Source organism: Epinephelus fuscoguttatus, linkage group LG10, assembly GCF_011397635.1.
Source record: "Epinephelus fuscoguttatus linkage group LG10, E.fuscoguttatus.final_Chr_v1".
Taxonomy (NCBI): Eukaryota; Metazoa; Chordata; class Actinopteri; order Perciformes; family Serranidae; genus Epinephelus; species Epinephelus fuscoguttatus.
In genome coordinates this window covers 43,514,517-43,531,158 of record NC_064761.1, presented here as the reverse complement: position 1 = coordinate 43,531,158, position 16,642 = coordinate 43,514,517, and the positions used below count along the sequence as shown (strand labels likewise).

Here is a 16,642-nt window from a genome sequence, read left to right as displayed (position 1 = left end):
AGAAAGAAAAATCTAGAATACCTTCAGTGCTGCCAGGTTGCACTGTGACCCTTCAATGGTCAACGTTTTTAGAAGTTCTGTCACAAATTACAGCTGCACGTTTAATAAAAATATTACAACAGTAATATGGCAGCCAACGAGCAGGAGCTGCATTTTTTTGATAAAGGTAAAATGGATCACAACATACCACTTTAATAAATCATATTCCAGACATTGAGGGGACGTGCTTGCTTGATACAGATCCAAGTAAAAATCACATCATTTTAATATTTGTTTGAAATGAAATGGAAAGAATCACGTTCCTGTAAAGTCACACTGCTGTCACAATATCAAAACTGCAATATGACTTTTTTTGCATATCGTGCAGCACAATCACAAATTTTAGCAACTTATTTTTTCTCTACAGTTTTTATTAACTGGTGAACAAGTTGCTTTTGATTTACTGGTGCAAAACATTTAGGTCAGATGGGAGTGAACACATTTTAAAATGCACCATGCCTTAAACACTCTGACCTGGTAATGTGTGTTTGGTGTCTGAGGTGAAGCATCCAGAACCATTCACCAGTTAAATATTACAACATGTTCACAAACATGCACTGAGCCTCAACTGTTAAAAAAGGTCCTGGTGTGTTTCTTTAAATACTTCACGTCCAACAGAAACATTTCTCAGCTGAAGCTTTTCAGTAGCGTCAGCACTGTGATGCTTCTTGTATATGTCTCTGTACAGTACGTGGTGTGTTAGTGTTTGCACAGGAGCTTCACTCTGCACAGATCAAACACCGACTCGCCTCGTAATTCTGTTTATTAAACAGAAGAAATGATGCAATGCAAGCCATCTTGATTACAGGCAGGTTAAAAAGCAACAGAACACAACTGCTCACTAATCATTTTAATAAGCTTACAATGCTGATGAAACATTTACACCCTTCATGTAATACCTGTGGGGCCAGTGCTGGACAGAGATGCTGCTTATGGCCGACTTGGCCTCACAAATGCTGCGACTGTTGATCAGATTTTACAGTTGAGACGAGGGTTTGGTGTGCAACTACTAATAATAATGCTGGTTTAAAGTGGTGATAATTATTTCTACCGTTACAAGGGATGGTTTAGATTTCTTTTAAGTGGGGCTGTATGAGGTAGTTATCCATAGTTTTTTCTTACAATACATGTCTGTCAGCACACGTCCAGTTTTGGAGGAGCAGGCAGAAGCACGACCACAGAAGTGTACAGCTGTAGACGGGCGCAGCAGCAAAACATTTCAGCTACTTAAAAAGAATCAGTTTAAATGTGCTCTATTTTAAGAATATTTACACTGCTTTACCGTTACCTGTAGTCAGGGCTGCGAACTTGACGACCTTCAACAAAAAACAACGCTTCGACTTCATAATAGGTCACCAGTGAGATTCATGAACCCATTTTCACTTTAAGTGCGGTATCGTAGGTGGCTGGACTTGAGTTTCTTGAAGACGTTGACATAAAGAAGCTTCTTGGATGAGAGGCGAAACGTCTTCAAGAAACTCAAGCAAGTCCAGCTGCCTACGATACCGCACTTTCTATCACCATGACCTGGATTCACTTCAGCTCCCTACAATGTACAGGAATACTTCAATACCATTTTGGACTTGGCTCTGCACTCATCACTTTTTTATTTTTTTTGCCCTGACCTGATGTCCACCTCACATTACATTTGTCACAGGCAGACCACATAAATACTGGGGCGAGTTTTTCCCTGGATCGTAATGCTGAGATCGATCGGAGAGCCACATTTTAAAGCGTTTTTTTTTTTTTTTTCCATCTTTGTCTCCTTTTTTACCCGAGTAATTTTACCTTGCAGAACATGGGAGTTGCTCAGCTGCCACTACCTCAAGCAGTTTGTTCGTTTTGTAGTGTGACTTTAAAGGGATAGTGCACCCAAAAATGAAAATTCAGCCATTATCTACTCACCCATATGCCGAGGGAGGCTCAGGTGAAGTTTTAGAGGACACTTGGATCACTACGGACGAGCAGTATGGAGATATTTTGTGGTTTCAATGATGTGTTTTTGGACGTTTGAATCTGGGGCGCCGTCAGCCTCCATTAGGTGGAGTTGTGTTGCTACCTCCTCTCCCCTTGGATCTCTGCAAGTGATGTGAGGACTCTAAAACTTCACCTGAGCCTCCCTCGGCATATGGGTGAGTAGATAATGGCTGGAATTTCATTTTTGGGTGCACTATCCCTTTAAGAGGCCGTACACACGCCCAATTTTTTGCATTCTCAAATTCATTGTTTTCAGTGTAGACGTGTGGCAGGCGTGCTCAAACGCCGTTCCTGAGCACCCATTTTTTAGGGTGCGACAGCTGCGCTCTAAGATAAATAGTAGACAAGTTCTACTTTTGGAACACAGCAGCACACACTGCACGTCATGTGACGAGGAACAACCAATCACAGTCAACAGATATCTTTCCCTTCTTCTGTAAATATCAGTCTGATACATTTTAGCGCAGGGCTACTCAGAGCGTCACATCTGTCCCACAGACGATAGGCCTACACACTTAAAAGCAGCTTCTGGAAGACAATCGGCTCTGCACTCAGGATTTCAACAGCTGCACCTCTTGATCGTGGCCCAAAAAAGGCACAAAAGTAGCACCCAGTGCCCGACCTTGTGTTTTCCAGGCGGTAAAAAACGCGCCATGTGTACGACCTCTAATGAATCCAAACTAACCCTAACACCAAAATCACACAGGAACACAAGCAAACTGACCGAGGCAGTGCTACACCAGCGGCTCCCGTGATCTGTGAGGTAAAATGACTGGCGCACAGATAACAGCTCTCTGACAGCAAGGTAAAGCAGAGACAATATTTTAAATATAGCTCACATATCAACCAATCTAGAATTCTTGTGACGGCTAAAACAAGTCTTGCTGCTGCCCCTGTTCGCAGCAGCACATTGCTTAGCTTCAGTGGCGGTACTGCTGCCTGCTTCTCCAAAACGGAGGCGTGCCGAGTCGACCGCCATCTGCTGTACATAACACTCTGACTGTGGATATGCACCTTATACAACCCTGCTTAAAAAACCCAAACCGCCCCTTTAAGATCTGTTTCAGTCACATGTTTCTGTACGACTCACTTGGGATGTATCAGACATGAGCGATGGGAGGTAGGCTGTTGTCATCTTAACCGACCACTAACACGAGAAACTATACTTGGTTCTGACAGATTTACCTGGTATAGATTCATGCACAACAAAACCACTACCAAAATTAATTTATCATACCTAATGACACTTTTTAAGGGAAAGGCTGGATCTCAAACAGTTAACAGAATTTTAGGGTAAATTAAAACACAGCTTTGATTTCTCATTGCACTCAGTGTGCTGGGAGGCGCTATGGATCACACTGTTACGTATTCCCATTCTGTTTGAAATAAAGACCCTTTTTTACCTCAAGGAAGTGTGTTTGATACAAACAGGTACTCAAAGATGAATAAAAACCACCATCATCGAGACAACACGAGTCCATGCTGCCAGGTTTAACAACAGAAATGTAAATCATGCCTGCCTGCATGCCAGAGGAGCGAGTTGGTTACATGAAGCTTCTGCAGCGAGCGTCTGCGTTAAACCATTCATCACTAGAGTACTGTGGACACAGTCACATGATCGACATCTGTCATTTTACATCTAGGACGCTCTTTAGTGTTTTATAAAGTTTAAATAGTCCCGAAAAGTGCTTAAAAGTTGAAATACAAGAAAATATTTTGGTATTAGAGTCACCATCACACTGTCAGCACATGGCTAACACTTATAAACTGAATATATTGGGGACCGCGTGAGTGTATGACCTTAATTTAAAGGTTCAGTGTGAAGGACGTAGAGGGATATACAGGCAAAATGGAATATGATATAATAACTCTGTTTTCTTCGATGTAGAATCAGCTGAAAATGAGAATTGTGGTTTTGTAAATTTAGAATGAGCCGTTTATATCGACATAGGGAGCATCATGTTGCGCTGCCATGTTTCTACAGTAGCCCAGAAAGGACAAACCAAACACTGACTCTAGATAGAGACATTTGTGTTTTCTTGTCGACCACTGTAGTTTGCAGCAGTTCCGTGATGAGGCAAACCACATCGTAAAAAGCTGATTTTTGTTTTGTTTTTACTGGTTTAAATCAACATGTCCATTTGTTCTGAAGAGGAAGAGACCTCTGGAGACGATTCAGCTCCTGGTAAAAACCTCCTGAACATCTGGATCTGAAGTTATCACAGCAGAAAGGTCATCAAGCAGCTAGCGGCCCGTTTGCGACAAGCCGAACAACATCAGAGAGCGCTGATTTGTAACGTGAAACTGTTTTATTCAGTGTTTTTAACACCAGACAAATGTTATATAGTTTGTCGAGTTGTGTTTTTACATTGTCCCAAATATTTTTAACAATTTTCAAACCCAGACAAATTGCAGTCACACAGTCCATGTCATTTGGCATCATACTGTGCATGCGTCAGGGTTGTGGTTTTCTGTAAGACGCTGCCATAAATTGACTTTTTAGGGCATGTTTCTCAATACACATTTTAGATTTTTGTCATTTTGAGTTTTAACCAGATGAAGGATTTTAGTCATCAGACATCTGGGTCTTATCACAGAAATAAGCTCAGCAAATGTTAGCAGTAGTTGGCTCCAGCCCTGCCGTGCCAAGTAGTGTTAAAGAAACTGATTTTTAAGGTGAAACTGCTTCACTCTGTTTTTAAAGAGGAGGAGAATTCAGCTCCCAGTAAAACAACTGGATCTTAAGTTATCAGAGAAGAAAGGTGAGCACACGTTAGCAGGTGCTGAGCGAGCAGCCCTCTGTGAGGAGCCAAACAGCACCTGAGAAACACTGATTAGCAACGTGAAACTTCTTTTTCCAGCATTTTTACCAGTTTAAATCACCTGGTCCATTTGAGGAGACCTCTGTGGATAATTCAGCTCCTGGTTAAAACCTCTTGAACAGGAATTCTAACCGATAAGTTTCAGCTGGTTGCAATCTTCAATCCTCACCACTAAATCCTCCTAAATCCGTCACACTGAACCTGTGTTTTATTTATGATTTGGGCTTGTGCTCATAAACGTACAGATAAATCACATTTAAAGTTTTAATCAGAAGTCAGCTGTACAACAAGGAGTGCAACACCACTGCAGAGCAGAGGACAAACGGGCAAGCCAGACTCACATCACATCAAATCAGACTGGACCACCATCAGTTGACAGACAAAAGACTGATAGCATTTCAAGTCAAAGCAAGTGCACAGACACCCAGCAGCTCGGTGCCGACACACCAACACAAGTCAACAGCATCTGACCAGAGGTACTTGGCTCGTCTACTCCTGATCTCCCTCTACGTGCCTGTACAGACGCACTGCTAATCCAACTGTTGTGTAAGCAAGATGTTTACTGTTTACTTCAAACAAGAGGAGGAAGTGTCGACACAGTTAAAACAAGGTCTCTCAACATGCCACATGAAGAATACCTGACTGGCTGACTGCTGGATAGATAGAGCACAGACGGCTGCTGCCACAGTCTGTCTGTGACACAGCATGTAAATTCAGGATGCAACAAAAAGACCACCTGTCCTTGCTTCCTCCTTACATCTGTTAGTAGTGTTTCCTTCAGTAAAATGTGCTGCTGAGACGGTCTGTGAGGGGACGTCACCCCCACATGGAGAGAGAAGGGTATGCTCAGCAAAACAAGCGCATTAGGGTGAAGTTGCCCCCTGGTCTAACACTGCTACTGACTGAAGTTAGCATTTGTAAAAATAAACTTATCGCTAGTCATTTGAAAGGGGCAATCCCACCCCCGCAGTGCCAGAGGGGGGAGGTAGCCGGGAGAGTTCAGGGACGGTCCGTCTGCTCAGCTCAGGGTCCGAATGGTTTCCAGCAGCTCCGGTTTGAGGAGGGTGGCGCTCTTTCCACCTGCGGCTGCGATATCAGCCTGCACAGCTGCGTCCCAGGCAAATGTGAGCAGAGCTGCAGGAACCTAAAAACATACAGGGACGGGTTGTATGTGTAAGGACGACAGGTTGGTTTGAATTAGGACAGCAAAACTCACATTTATTTCTATCATTGATGCTACACTGGTTGTTTCAAATCAAATGTGTGACACAAGTTCGCAGAGCCAAAACTAGTCAATGTAAAATATTCCTACCTGAATCAAATGACCCGTTAGTGTCTTAGCTGCAGGTAAGATTAATGTAAAGTTTGACGTGTCAGATAAGCGCAGCCGCACAGGTTTTAATTTTAACTTCTGTCAGCTGGTTTCAGCTGCAGTGAGTCAGAGGAGATTTGGAAGCAGCAGGACGTGTTTGGTTTGTTTTATGATTCAGAGTCACTCGCTGCCCTTTCCTTTGTCCTTGCCTCACTCTGCTCCTCTGCTGTATTTAAATGCAACGCAGAAAGCTTGTATTTGTAGTTTTCATCACTTACCGGCTCACTAAACAACACGCAGCAGTGTTTGTCTGACCACATCAGCTGTAGTGAGGTAAAACTTTTCACAACAGCAGACCCACTTCAGTGCAGTCAGATTTTCTTTTCCTGAGTCCTTATGGATTCTCCTTTGTATGTTTTCTTGACTTCAAGACATTTTCCGTTGAGGTCGAGGAAAAGTGTTTAAAAAAAGTGTGTCTTGTGTCTTTTCATAAACATGTTTTGACCGCAGCCTTCCTTTTTGATAAAGCAAAATTACACTAGAGAGGTGCTTTCAATATTTCCACTGTGGTTACAGAACTGTCTCTCAGCAGCATAAATCATATTCACCAAAGAAACTATCAATACTGATAAGAAATGATCCATTTGTGTTTCTGTACTGTGGCCTCCTGGTTTTTAATTCAGCTCTGGAAGTTACAAACTGGCTGTGGAAATAGCAGAGTGATATGTTTCATGTTAAGGAAGATTTGAACACATCCTAAATGTCCAGTTGACCAGGTTGCCTGGTCAGATCTACTTTCTGTACGATAGATAATTCTTTTTATTTTCTTATTGTCAGCAATCCCATGAAAAAAACAACCAACTACAGTATGTGTTGGTCTGTCTGCAAAACGTTCCGACCTCTCTAACCCGCCTGTGACACCGAGCCTCAACCTCATGTTTGGCTACTAAAAATAAATGGCCTGAAATCCACTTTCATTTTTAAAAAGATGAAGTGGTTTCCTAAACAGCTGTGCACTCGTTGTAGCAAACACTGCTCAAACAGGTGCAAACACAACATCTGTTGGGACTATTTGCAGCAGTGGATGAATACACACTTGGTGTTCTCGTGTGTATTTATTCACAGCATCAGGATGGTGTGTATGTGGGACTGATACAAAATACACGACAGTGTGTGTTCATGGTAATGTGAAGGAGCGTGTCACCTAGTGAAATGATCTGGCTAATGTGTGTTTGTGACAGTTTCTGGACAACAAAGGGATCTATGGCCCCGAGAAACAGGGCAGCACTTGTTAGTAGAACCAACACAGTCTGCAGTCTTTTTGTCAGATTTGTTTACGGCAGAAAAATGAGGAATGTCACCGGACTCATCATTAACTGAAGCTGTAATCTAGATGCATTATTTTATGTGGGGCAGTTTCATGACACGATTGTGGTTTCAACTCACCAAGTTACACTCTGCAAGAGCGACTTCCTCAGACTCTTTTAGTTTCTGATTTCCGGGAGCGATGAGGTCAAAGGGCTGCCAGCCGTCCACCAAGGACTCCCGTACAAACGCAAACAGCACAGGCAGCCGGTCCCACGCATAAAAGGTCCCTGCAGTCACACATCATCTTTACTGAATCACTGAACTCTGTGTTTGGTACTGCTCTGAGTTGACTTTAAACAGAGGCTCTCACCTTGTAGCAGGTTTCCATCAGGCAGTCTGATCCTGAGCAGGGTGTAGTTGTATTTCCTTCTCTCCCTCTGCTCCTCTTTCTCCCTCATGGCTTTAGTGCGCAGCATGGCGTTCTTCTCCACCAACTCACTCCTGAGAGAGACACACACACAGACATGCAGGTTACCTAACATGATGATGGACAAACAGCACATTTTGGACCACATTTTGGGGAGGTGTGCACAGTTTGGTCTTCAAAGGCCAGAGGCTCCCAGGGAGCGCATGAGGCAGGGCAGGACTGAAGGGATCCATTATCATACATTATTGATGAGTGTGTTTGAGGGTGTTAACAATCAAGCTCAGTTACATCCGCTCTTGTCTTCTGTCATTCTGTTCATCGCAGCCGGGTCAACCTCTACTCAGTGATACTCAACTTATGGGCCACGGCCAAATCTGGCCTGTGACAGGGTACAGGGTGAAACACAAGCCACAACTAACACGTTTGATGTGCAGACATGTTTGTGGTTGTTTTACAACACTTGAGTAATGTTTGTGCAAGATTTAATCAGGCACAGTGACTCAGGGCTGCATAATCCCACGCTGACAGACAGTGTTACTCAAAAAAGCAAATGCAGATGTTAAGAGTCAGATACTGATCTTTACTGTCCAGGCATCACTGCCACAGTCAGAGAAGAAAAATGCATTAATTTTCTATTTCAATGTGTGTACTAGTAGATCAATTAATAAATGTAGTTCCAATAACTTCGAGGCTGTACCTCTGCTGTTGCTCCTTCTTGAGCTCCTCCGCTGTCAGGTTGTAGAATTCTGGCGGCAGCTCGAAGCGTTGGGCGTTGGGAGAGGATCTGAATGCTTGAGGTTGTCTGTCCAGCTGAGCTCTGACGGGCTCTCCTCTCTGGAGACGATCCCTCCGCTCCTTCATCAACTCCAGGGCATCAGGACTGTGCTCTAGTAACACCAGGAACTCCTCTTCCTCCTCTAAACTCCAGGGAAGGCGAGCACACATCGGAATATGTGACAACTGACTGAACGTTAATGAAAGACTGACTTTTTAAATGATCTGTTGACTGTGGCAACAACATGTTGATAAGACACTAATTAATTTACCTTGACCGTCGACAGGAAGCATAATGCTCGTGAAGCCCAGGGCCTCCAGGAACTCTCTGCTGCCCTCCACACAACGAACCTTCTCCTGAAATAAAGCCGAAGGAGGAATAACATAAAAGAAATGAAAAGAAAAATCCTCCTTACAGTCAGAGGGATGAGGTCCACAGTACTGAGAGACCCCAGTTTCAAACTCACCTGGTACACCTTGTTGCTGAGTTTAATCTTCCTGTATTTCTCCTCTGTGGGATTCTTACATATATTCTCAACATACCTGTTGACACAACATCATTGGAGACATTTAACTCTGTGACAGCTGTAGAAAACAGCTCAAAAGCTACAGTCAGAGTCAGTGTGATGATCAACCGTGCCGAGCATCTCACTTGCTTATGATGTCCACAGCAGCCTTCACTTTCTCTCTGTCTTTGTTGAATGTGTGAATCATCATAACTGACGCCTCGACTGCATCCTCCTTAAACCGCTGACGGGACAAACAGAGCACGTTTAATCAACAACACTCAGTGGAAAAACATGCAGTCACATTCAGGTTTATTATTTTGCAAACACATTCTAATTCAAGCTACAACACCAAGTGACAGTATCTTCAGACGTACCATCAAAATGGCCTCTTTAATGCGTACTTCCCTCTCACTCTTAGTTAACGTGGCTCCAGTTAGCGGACAGGTGAAATACACACCTGACACTGAGAGAATGGCGGGATCTTTCAACGGCACTTTGGCTCCCTGGAAAGAATTGTCATTCACCAATATCGTCAGACTATATATATTGATCACTGTGAGCCAAGCGTTATCTTAATAGTGTCACTTTAGAAACCTTGATTTAACCAAACAAATCACCGTCGTACACACCTCTGCTTCATCTGCCTTTTGTTTCTCAGCCAGTGCAGCTGCCTCCGCCTCCAGTTCTCTTTTCACTACAAGCAAATACAGAAAAACATGCAATTATGTCTTTTTTCTAATAACCAGCGTCTTAAAATGGCAGGAGATCACCAGCAGCAGAAAACAACATTTGTATTCTTTAATCAAACTCTGTGAACACAGCACAGTTTGATTTTATTCCTCAGCAGCAGTTTGTTAAGTTTGAGTCGTGGGGTCGTCACAGTCAAGACTTCCTTTCGATCAGTCTGTGGTTGGATTGAACACAGCTGATCGGATCGATGGACTAGAGGACCAGCTGCTGCTGCAGTTGAGTGGAAGCAAACTTTCTGTTGCTGCCGTTACACAGGTCAGACCCAGCGCTGAACCGCAGAGTGTGTTGTTTCTATGGAAAAGCAGCCAGACTGATCGAAAGTCGTTTGGAAAAATGATAGCGTTCTGCTCCTCATCTGTGCCTCGAGTACGCTCTGAGAGGCGAAACTCGAAAAATGACAAATCCTCATGTGGGGGTGAATGCTGATATTGTGGCACCAGAAGTAAATGAATGAGCAGCAACCGAGTGAAAACCACTTTACTTTTACGACAAGCAGCGAAGAGAAAAACTAAATGATCCGACCTGATTGTACAGGCACTGATAAAAACCTCAAACCATCAGGACCAGGCTGATATTAATAAGCAATCCAAGCTGTCCAGTCGTCCATACTATAATATTTATTTTCTACAAAGCAAATTCAAGCTTTTAAAAATGGCTCCTTTATGGTGAGTAAGTAGGTTTCAAGATAAGAGGATAGCTGTTTTTGACTGTACAACAGAAGACCACAACTATCAGACAATTTGAGGACAAATTCTATGAATGATAACAGCACTGGATTGACGCTCATATTACTTTGTAAAATTGACATGATAGCAAAGATCAGCCCATAAATACAGATTTGATTAGGGCTCAACCACCCCAAGCCTCTCATGTAAGAAACACTAATGTGAGATGAGGTGTAATTTGTCTCACCTTGGTTCCTGATGGCGTCCTGAGAGGTGTGGACCTTTGGCCGCTGATGCTGCTCAATCCTGGCCAGGGCAGCAGCTCCAGCCCTCTGGGATCCTTCGCTGGGAGCATAGCGATTATGCTTGGCACTGGAGCTGCCCTGCACCACCTCGGGCTTGGTACTACAGTGTAACGAGAACAGAAGAGACATGTTGTTGTTGTAGCTCCACGTTGGGACTCAAATCTCTGTCCCCAAGATCCTCTGCTCCCCAGCTCTTAGTATAGCACTTAAACACACTTTACAGCTGCCTTCCCAGTGATTTAAATAATGATAAATATTTATATATGTCTCTTGTTGTGAAGCAACACTGTCAGAGATTGGTGGAGGCTATCTTCACAGTTCAAACTGCAAAAGCGCAAAGGCAGATGGGTGTTTCAGATGCAGTTTGATTGCTAATAAATCGTTCAACCAACGTGGAGATATCATTGTCTGAAGTCAAGAGATCTGTCTTCATGGCAGATCTGAGGGCTTGGACCCAATGACTGTAACATCAGGAGGCTGTTAGCTGTAAGTGGGTGATCTCAACATGTTGACTCACAAACACACACTCAACATCTGACCTGGTTAAAAATAGCAATGCTAAAGACATGCAAGCCTTTAAACGGCCCTGATGTGTCATGACAAGATGATACTGAGCTGAGGAACATCGATCAACTCCCAAACCATGCAAACAACAACACTATCCACACGTTAGAGAAACAGGCAGCCTCCTTCTGGTCAGTAGTTGGTCGGTTGTCTTAAGTGCTAGTGAAGCTAAATAAGATTGCTCAGGGATTAACTCTTAACTACCCTGAAATTAGCTGGCCGCCTTACATCATGTTATATAAGCTAGTAGCTGACGGGAGGAGACAGTTAGCCCGCGAAACACCTCCTGACATACGGTGAAAATCACTTATCAGTTCTGGTTAGCTTTATGACATGCTAACAGTGGCTCAATAAGCATTAATGACCAGCAGCTAGCTGTTAGCAGCCGTTAGCCAGCTAGCTGTGTGGCTAGCTCGAGCGCTGTGGCAGCAGGTAAAAGTTTGTCACCTGGTGTCCTCTGTCAGTTTCTTCCCGGGTCCCGCAGATTTAAACTTGATGTCCTTCTTTATGTCCTCGAAAAACTTCTTCATGTCTGTTTGCTGTGGAAGAAAATGCGGCCGTGGAGACACAGATGGATGAAGGGGAGCTAGCTAGACTTCAGCTGGGAGGAGGAGGACCAAAACAAAATGTGTCAGCTGACAGGAAACTGCTTCCGCCTCGCACACGGTCATGTCGCCCCCCTGTGGCTGACGTCAGAACCGTCAGTCTATCAAAATAATTACCATGTTTGTAACACAGGTGTAAAAACATACATCCACTTGACAAATAAAAAAAGCCCTGTTTTTCTGAGTAATTTATTCTGTTTTTCTGAGTATTTTTTTTCTGTTTTTCCTGAGTAATTTATTTATTTTTCTGGTTTTCGTGGTATTTTTTTTCTGTTTTTCAGGGTATTTTTTCTGTTTTTCCTGAGTAATTTATTCTGTTTTTCTGAGTATTTTTTCTGTTTTTCCTGAGTAATTTATTTATTTTTCTGTTTTTCAGGGTAATTTTTTCTGGTTTTTTTTCTGAGTAATTTATTCTGTTTTTCTGTTTTTCAGGGTATTTTTTTCTGGTTTTTTTCTGAGTAATTTATTCTGTTTTTCTGAGTATTTTTTTCTGTTTTTCCTGAGTAATTTATTTATTTTTCTGTTTTTCGTGGTATTTTTTTTCTGTTTTTCAGGGTATTTTTTCTGTTTTTCCTGAGTAATTTATTTATTTTTCTGTTTTTCATGGTAATTTTTTTTCTGTTTTTCGTGGTAATTTTTTTCTGTTTTTCGGGGTATTTTTTCTGTTTTTCCTGAGTAATTTATTTATTTTTCTGTTTTTCATGGTAATTTTTTTTTCTGTTTTTCATGGTAATTTTTTTCTGTTTTTTGGGGTATTTTTTTCTGTTTTTCGGGGTAATTTTTTTCTGTTTTTCTAGGTATTTTTTCTGTTTTTCGGGGTATTTTTTCTGTTTTTCGTGGTAATTTTTTTCTGTTTTTCTAGGTATTTTTTCTGTTTTTCTAGGTATTTTTTCTGTTTTTCTAGGTAATTTTTTTTCTGTTTTTCGGGGTATTTTTTTTCTGTTTTTCGTGGTTATTTTTTTTCCCTGTTTTTCGGGGTATTTCTTTTCTGTTTTTCGGGGTATTTTTTTCTGTTTTTTTTGGGGGGGGGGGGGGGGGTCCGTTTTTCGGGGTATTTTTTTTTCTGTTTTTCGGGGTATTTTTTTCTGTTTTTCGGGGTATTTTTTTTTCTGTTCGTAGGAGACGCTCTCACCTGACACCTGTAAGTGCCGGTGCCTGGGTAAAGTTGACAAACTAATGATAACACCATCTATATGACTTAAAGACAAGAGTATCTCCCAGTGTCTCAAACCCAAAACAAAGTAAAACCCAAAACAAAGTAAAACTGGATTAAACTAAACAAGCGGGTCACGGCTGTTTCCATTATATCAAGCTCTCAAGAAAGGAATGAAAGCGTCTGTTGTTCTATTGTTCTCTTAACTCAGAAAAACAGAAAAAATTACACTGAAAACTGAAAAAATTACTCAATAAAAAAGGATTTTTTAAAATTTGTCAAGTGAATGCAATACGTGTCCGTAAAAAAACAAATAATACAGATTTGTTTCTAAAAAAAAAAAAGAAAAACATTTATATTTATAACACGTCCCTTATAGACATCAGGTCAGTCTTTCCACAGAAGGTACATCAAGTACTGTACTCAAAAACAAATTTGAGATATTTATAATTTACTTGAGTATTTCAATCCCAGAGGTGTTCCCAGGCCAGATGAGATATGTAATCCCTCCAGTGTGTTCTGGGTCTGCCCCGGGGCCTCCTACCAGTGGGACGTGCCCAGAACACCTACAAAGGCACGCACCCAGGAGGATCCTGATCAGATGTTGAACCATCTCAACTGACCCCTTTTGACGCAAAGGAGCAGCGGCTCTACTCCGAGCTCCCTCCGTATGTCTGACTCCTCCCCCTATCTCTAAGGCTGAGCCCAGACACCCCAAGGAGGAAACTCATTTCGGCCGCTTGTATGCCTGATCTCGTTCTTTCGGTCACTACCCAGAGCTCGTGACCATATGAGGATTGGGACGGAGATGGACCAGGAAATCTAAAGCTTTGCCTTCTAGCTCAGCTCCATCTTCACCATGACAGTTTGGCACAGCGCCTGCATCACTGAAAGACATCACACCAAACCGCCGATCCATCTCATGCTCCACTCTACCCTCACTTGTGAACAAGACCCCGAGATACTCCCTCGCTTTGGGCAGTAAATCTCTCCCAACCCAGAGGGGCAATCCACCAGTTTCCGGCAGAGAAACATGACCTCAGATTTGGAGGTGCTGACTTTCATCCAGACTGCTTCACACTCGGCTGCAAAACCCCCCAGGTCATGCTGGAGGTCACGGTGTGATGAAGCCAACAGAACCACATCATCTGCATAAAGGAGAGATGCAATTCTGAGGTCCCCAAACTGGACGCCTTCCTCCCCCCGGCTGCACCTCAAGATCCTGTCCATGAACATCACAAACAGAATTTGAGTCAAGGGACAGAGGCCAACACCCACTGAGAACATGTTTGACTTTGAGCCAAGTCTAAAGACACTCCCCTCGGGGTTCCCAGGAGGAGTGGGAAAGCGTTGCTGGGCAGAGGGGCGTCTGGAAGACTTTGCTCAGCCTGCTGCCCAAGGCAAGTGGCCTGGCTTTGGATAAGCAGTTGAAAATGGATGGATGGATTTTAATCTCATGCTGCTTTCTACTTCTAATCCACCATGCTCCAGAAAAAAAGTACCTTTTACCTCATTACAGTCATTTAATAATTTAAAGTGCAGCTGAAACAGTTCGTTGATTGATAAGAAAGTTATCTGGCAACTATTTCAATTTTGTTTAAGTAATTTTTGTGCAAAAAACATTTCATGGTTCCAGCTTCTCAAATATAATATGAAGGACTTGCATCTGAATGAATCCTATCATTATACCCTGATCATCTACGCCACAGCCTGTGCTGATGATCACTATCTGTCTGTCTTTGTGCAGACATTTTTCCAATCTCACACACACAGTGGGGTGGGGTGAAGGTCAGAGGTCAGTATGTGGTGAGAGCTGGAGGAATGCCCCCCCCCCCCAAAGAGAGAAGTGGTGGATTATGTTGTTCACAAGAGGCTGTATGCAGAGGATCTTATCTGAACATTATTTACAGTGTCACCACAGTGGAGTCCTTGTGTGGAAACCCTCAGTTTATGTTCGCTGACAAAGAATCATGTGTATGAAAATAAAGGTATTTGAAAATGAAGGTACATGTTGGCTATATGAGAGGGTAAACTGGAGAATGAGCGGCTTGCATGCTCTCTCGTAGCACCACATTTGTACCATTATAAATAATTCCTGAATAGTTGAATAATCCATGCTGGACCACTAAACACCAAAATTATTATTTCATTTTTATTTTATTTTTTTGCAGAAGGCATTGTTGTCACAAATACCCCGTAGTTGAGGAGTTTAGGTCTGTCCATATATTATACTGGGATCGAGTTTTGTGAATTAAAAAACAAAATCATAAGCATTCACTGCCTTCCAGTGGCCACAATGAGGCTCTGCAACGTGACTGTAAATTCAGTGACAGCTTACTGTGACCAAGTACCTGCAAACTGTGCTCAGTTAATGTAACCTTAGTCACTCTCCACCTCTGACGTGTAGTTTCTTTGAGTCAGAGAAGCTACATAACATGAGTTATAAATAACTCAGCAGGTAATCAAGGAATGGACACACATTCTGAACCTATGACTCAAGTGGGTAGTCAGCAATCTGGTTTTATACGTCCAAAGAACTTCAATAGAAATAACCTGCTTGTCAACCAGACCAGGCCTCTAATTGTGTTAAGTGTAGCTACACCAGGCTAGTGAAAGAGACTGGGCGTTTAATTAGGAGTAGGCTTGTTTTAATTGAAGTAATACGGTGTAAGCATGCTATGTAGCCTGCCAAACCCAGCTGCCTCTGAAATATATACAGTGTATGATATAAAGCAATCTGGAAATCCATCGGTAAAAAAAACCCCCAAAAAGACAAAATGTAAATTGCAGAATCTGTCTTGAGAGATTAATGATATAAAGCAACCCGGTACACTAATAATACTGTATTTATTCCAGCACCCTTTAACGCTGCACCATGACACTATTGTCTTACATTTTCATTGTCATCATCGTCTATTTTATCATTTTATTTTACTTTTCCATTTTTTTACCCCTTGCACGAGCGTGCCCACACACACACACACACTCACACACACACACACACACACACACACACACACACACACACACACACACACAAATAAACACTCCATATTTGACTGATTTTCAAACTGATCTTACTGTATAATGACGAATACTGTGTGTGTGTGTTCCACGTTTTTCTACTCACTGACGTGGTCAATCTATGTGAAACTGCACATAGGCATTGAGGACTGGCATAGGTAGAAGGTGACAAAGATATCATTAGAATTACTTGGACTATACTGTACACGCCTATCATTTTCAGTTCTGTATGACTCCCCCCTCCTACCATGGCTGTACCTGTGACTCTGTTACTGTTTTACACTTCCTGTTTGGAAAAAGAAAAAAGAAAGTGGGTAAAAACAAATATTGTTTCTGTTGTTGAAAAGGATGTTGTTATATTTGAATATAAGTGTCTCAACAGTGTTATATAAAGGTCTTTAAACGACT

The 16,642-nt window shown here is 42.3% G+C and overlaps 1 protein-coding gene across 1 annotated transcript; it reads right to left on the bottom strand.

Moving 5' to 3' along the window:
• Positions 1–1,532: 1,532 nt before the first annotated feature.
• On the bottom strand, positions 1,533–12,093 carry ubxn6 (UBX domain protein 6). Its single transcript, XM_049588265.1, has 11 exons — positions 11,900–12,093; positions 10,831–10,988; positions 9,798–9,862; positions 9,543–9,671; positions 9,312–9,409; positions 9,127–9,202; positions 8,932–9,016; positions 8,583–8,802; positions 7,829–7,959; positions 7,597–7,745; positions 1,533–5,982 (listed from the first exon to the last, which is right to left on the bottom strand). Exons 1-11 carry the CDS (start codon positions 11,980–11,982, stop codon positions 5,857–5,859), a joined length of 1,320 nt encoding a protein of 439 aa, XP_049444222.1. The 5' UTR covers positions 11,983–12,093; the 3' UTR covers positions 1,533–5,856.
• Positions 12,094–16,642: the final 4,549 nt, after the last annotated feature.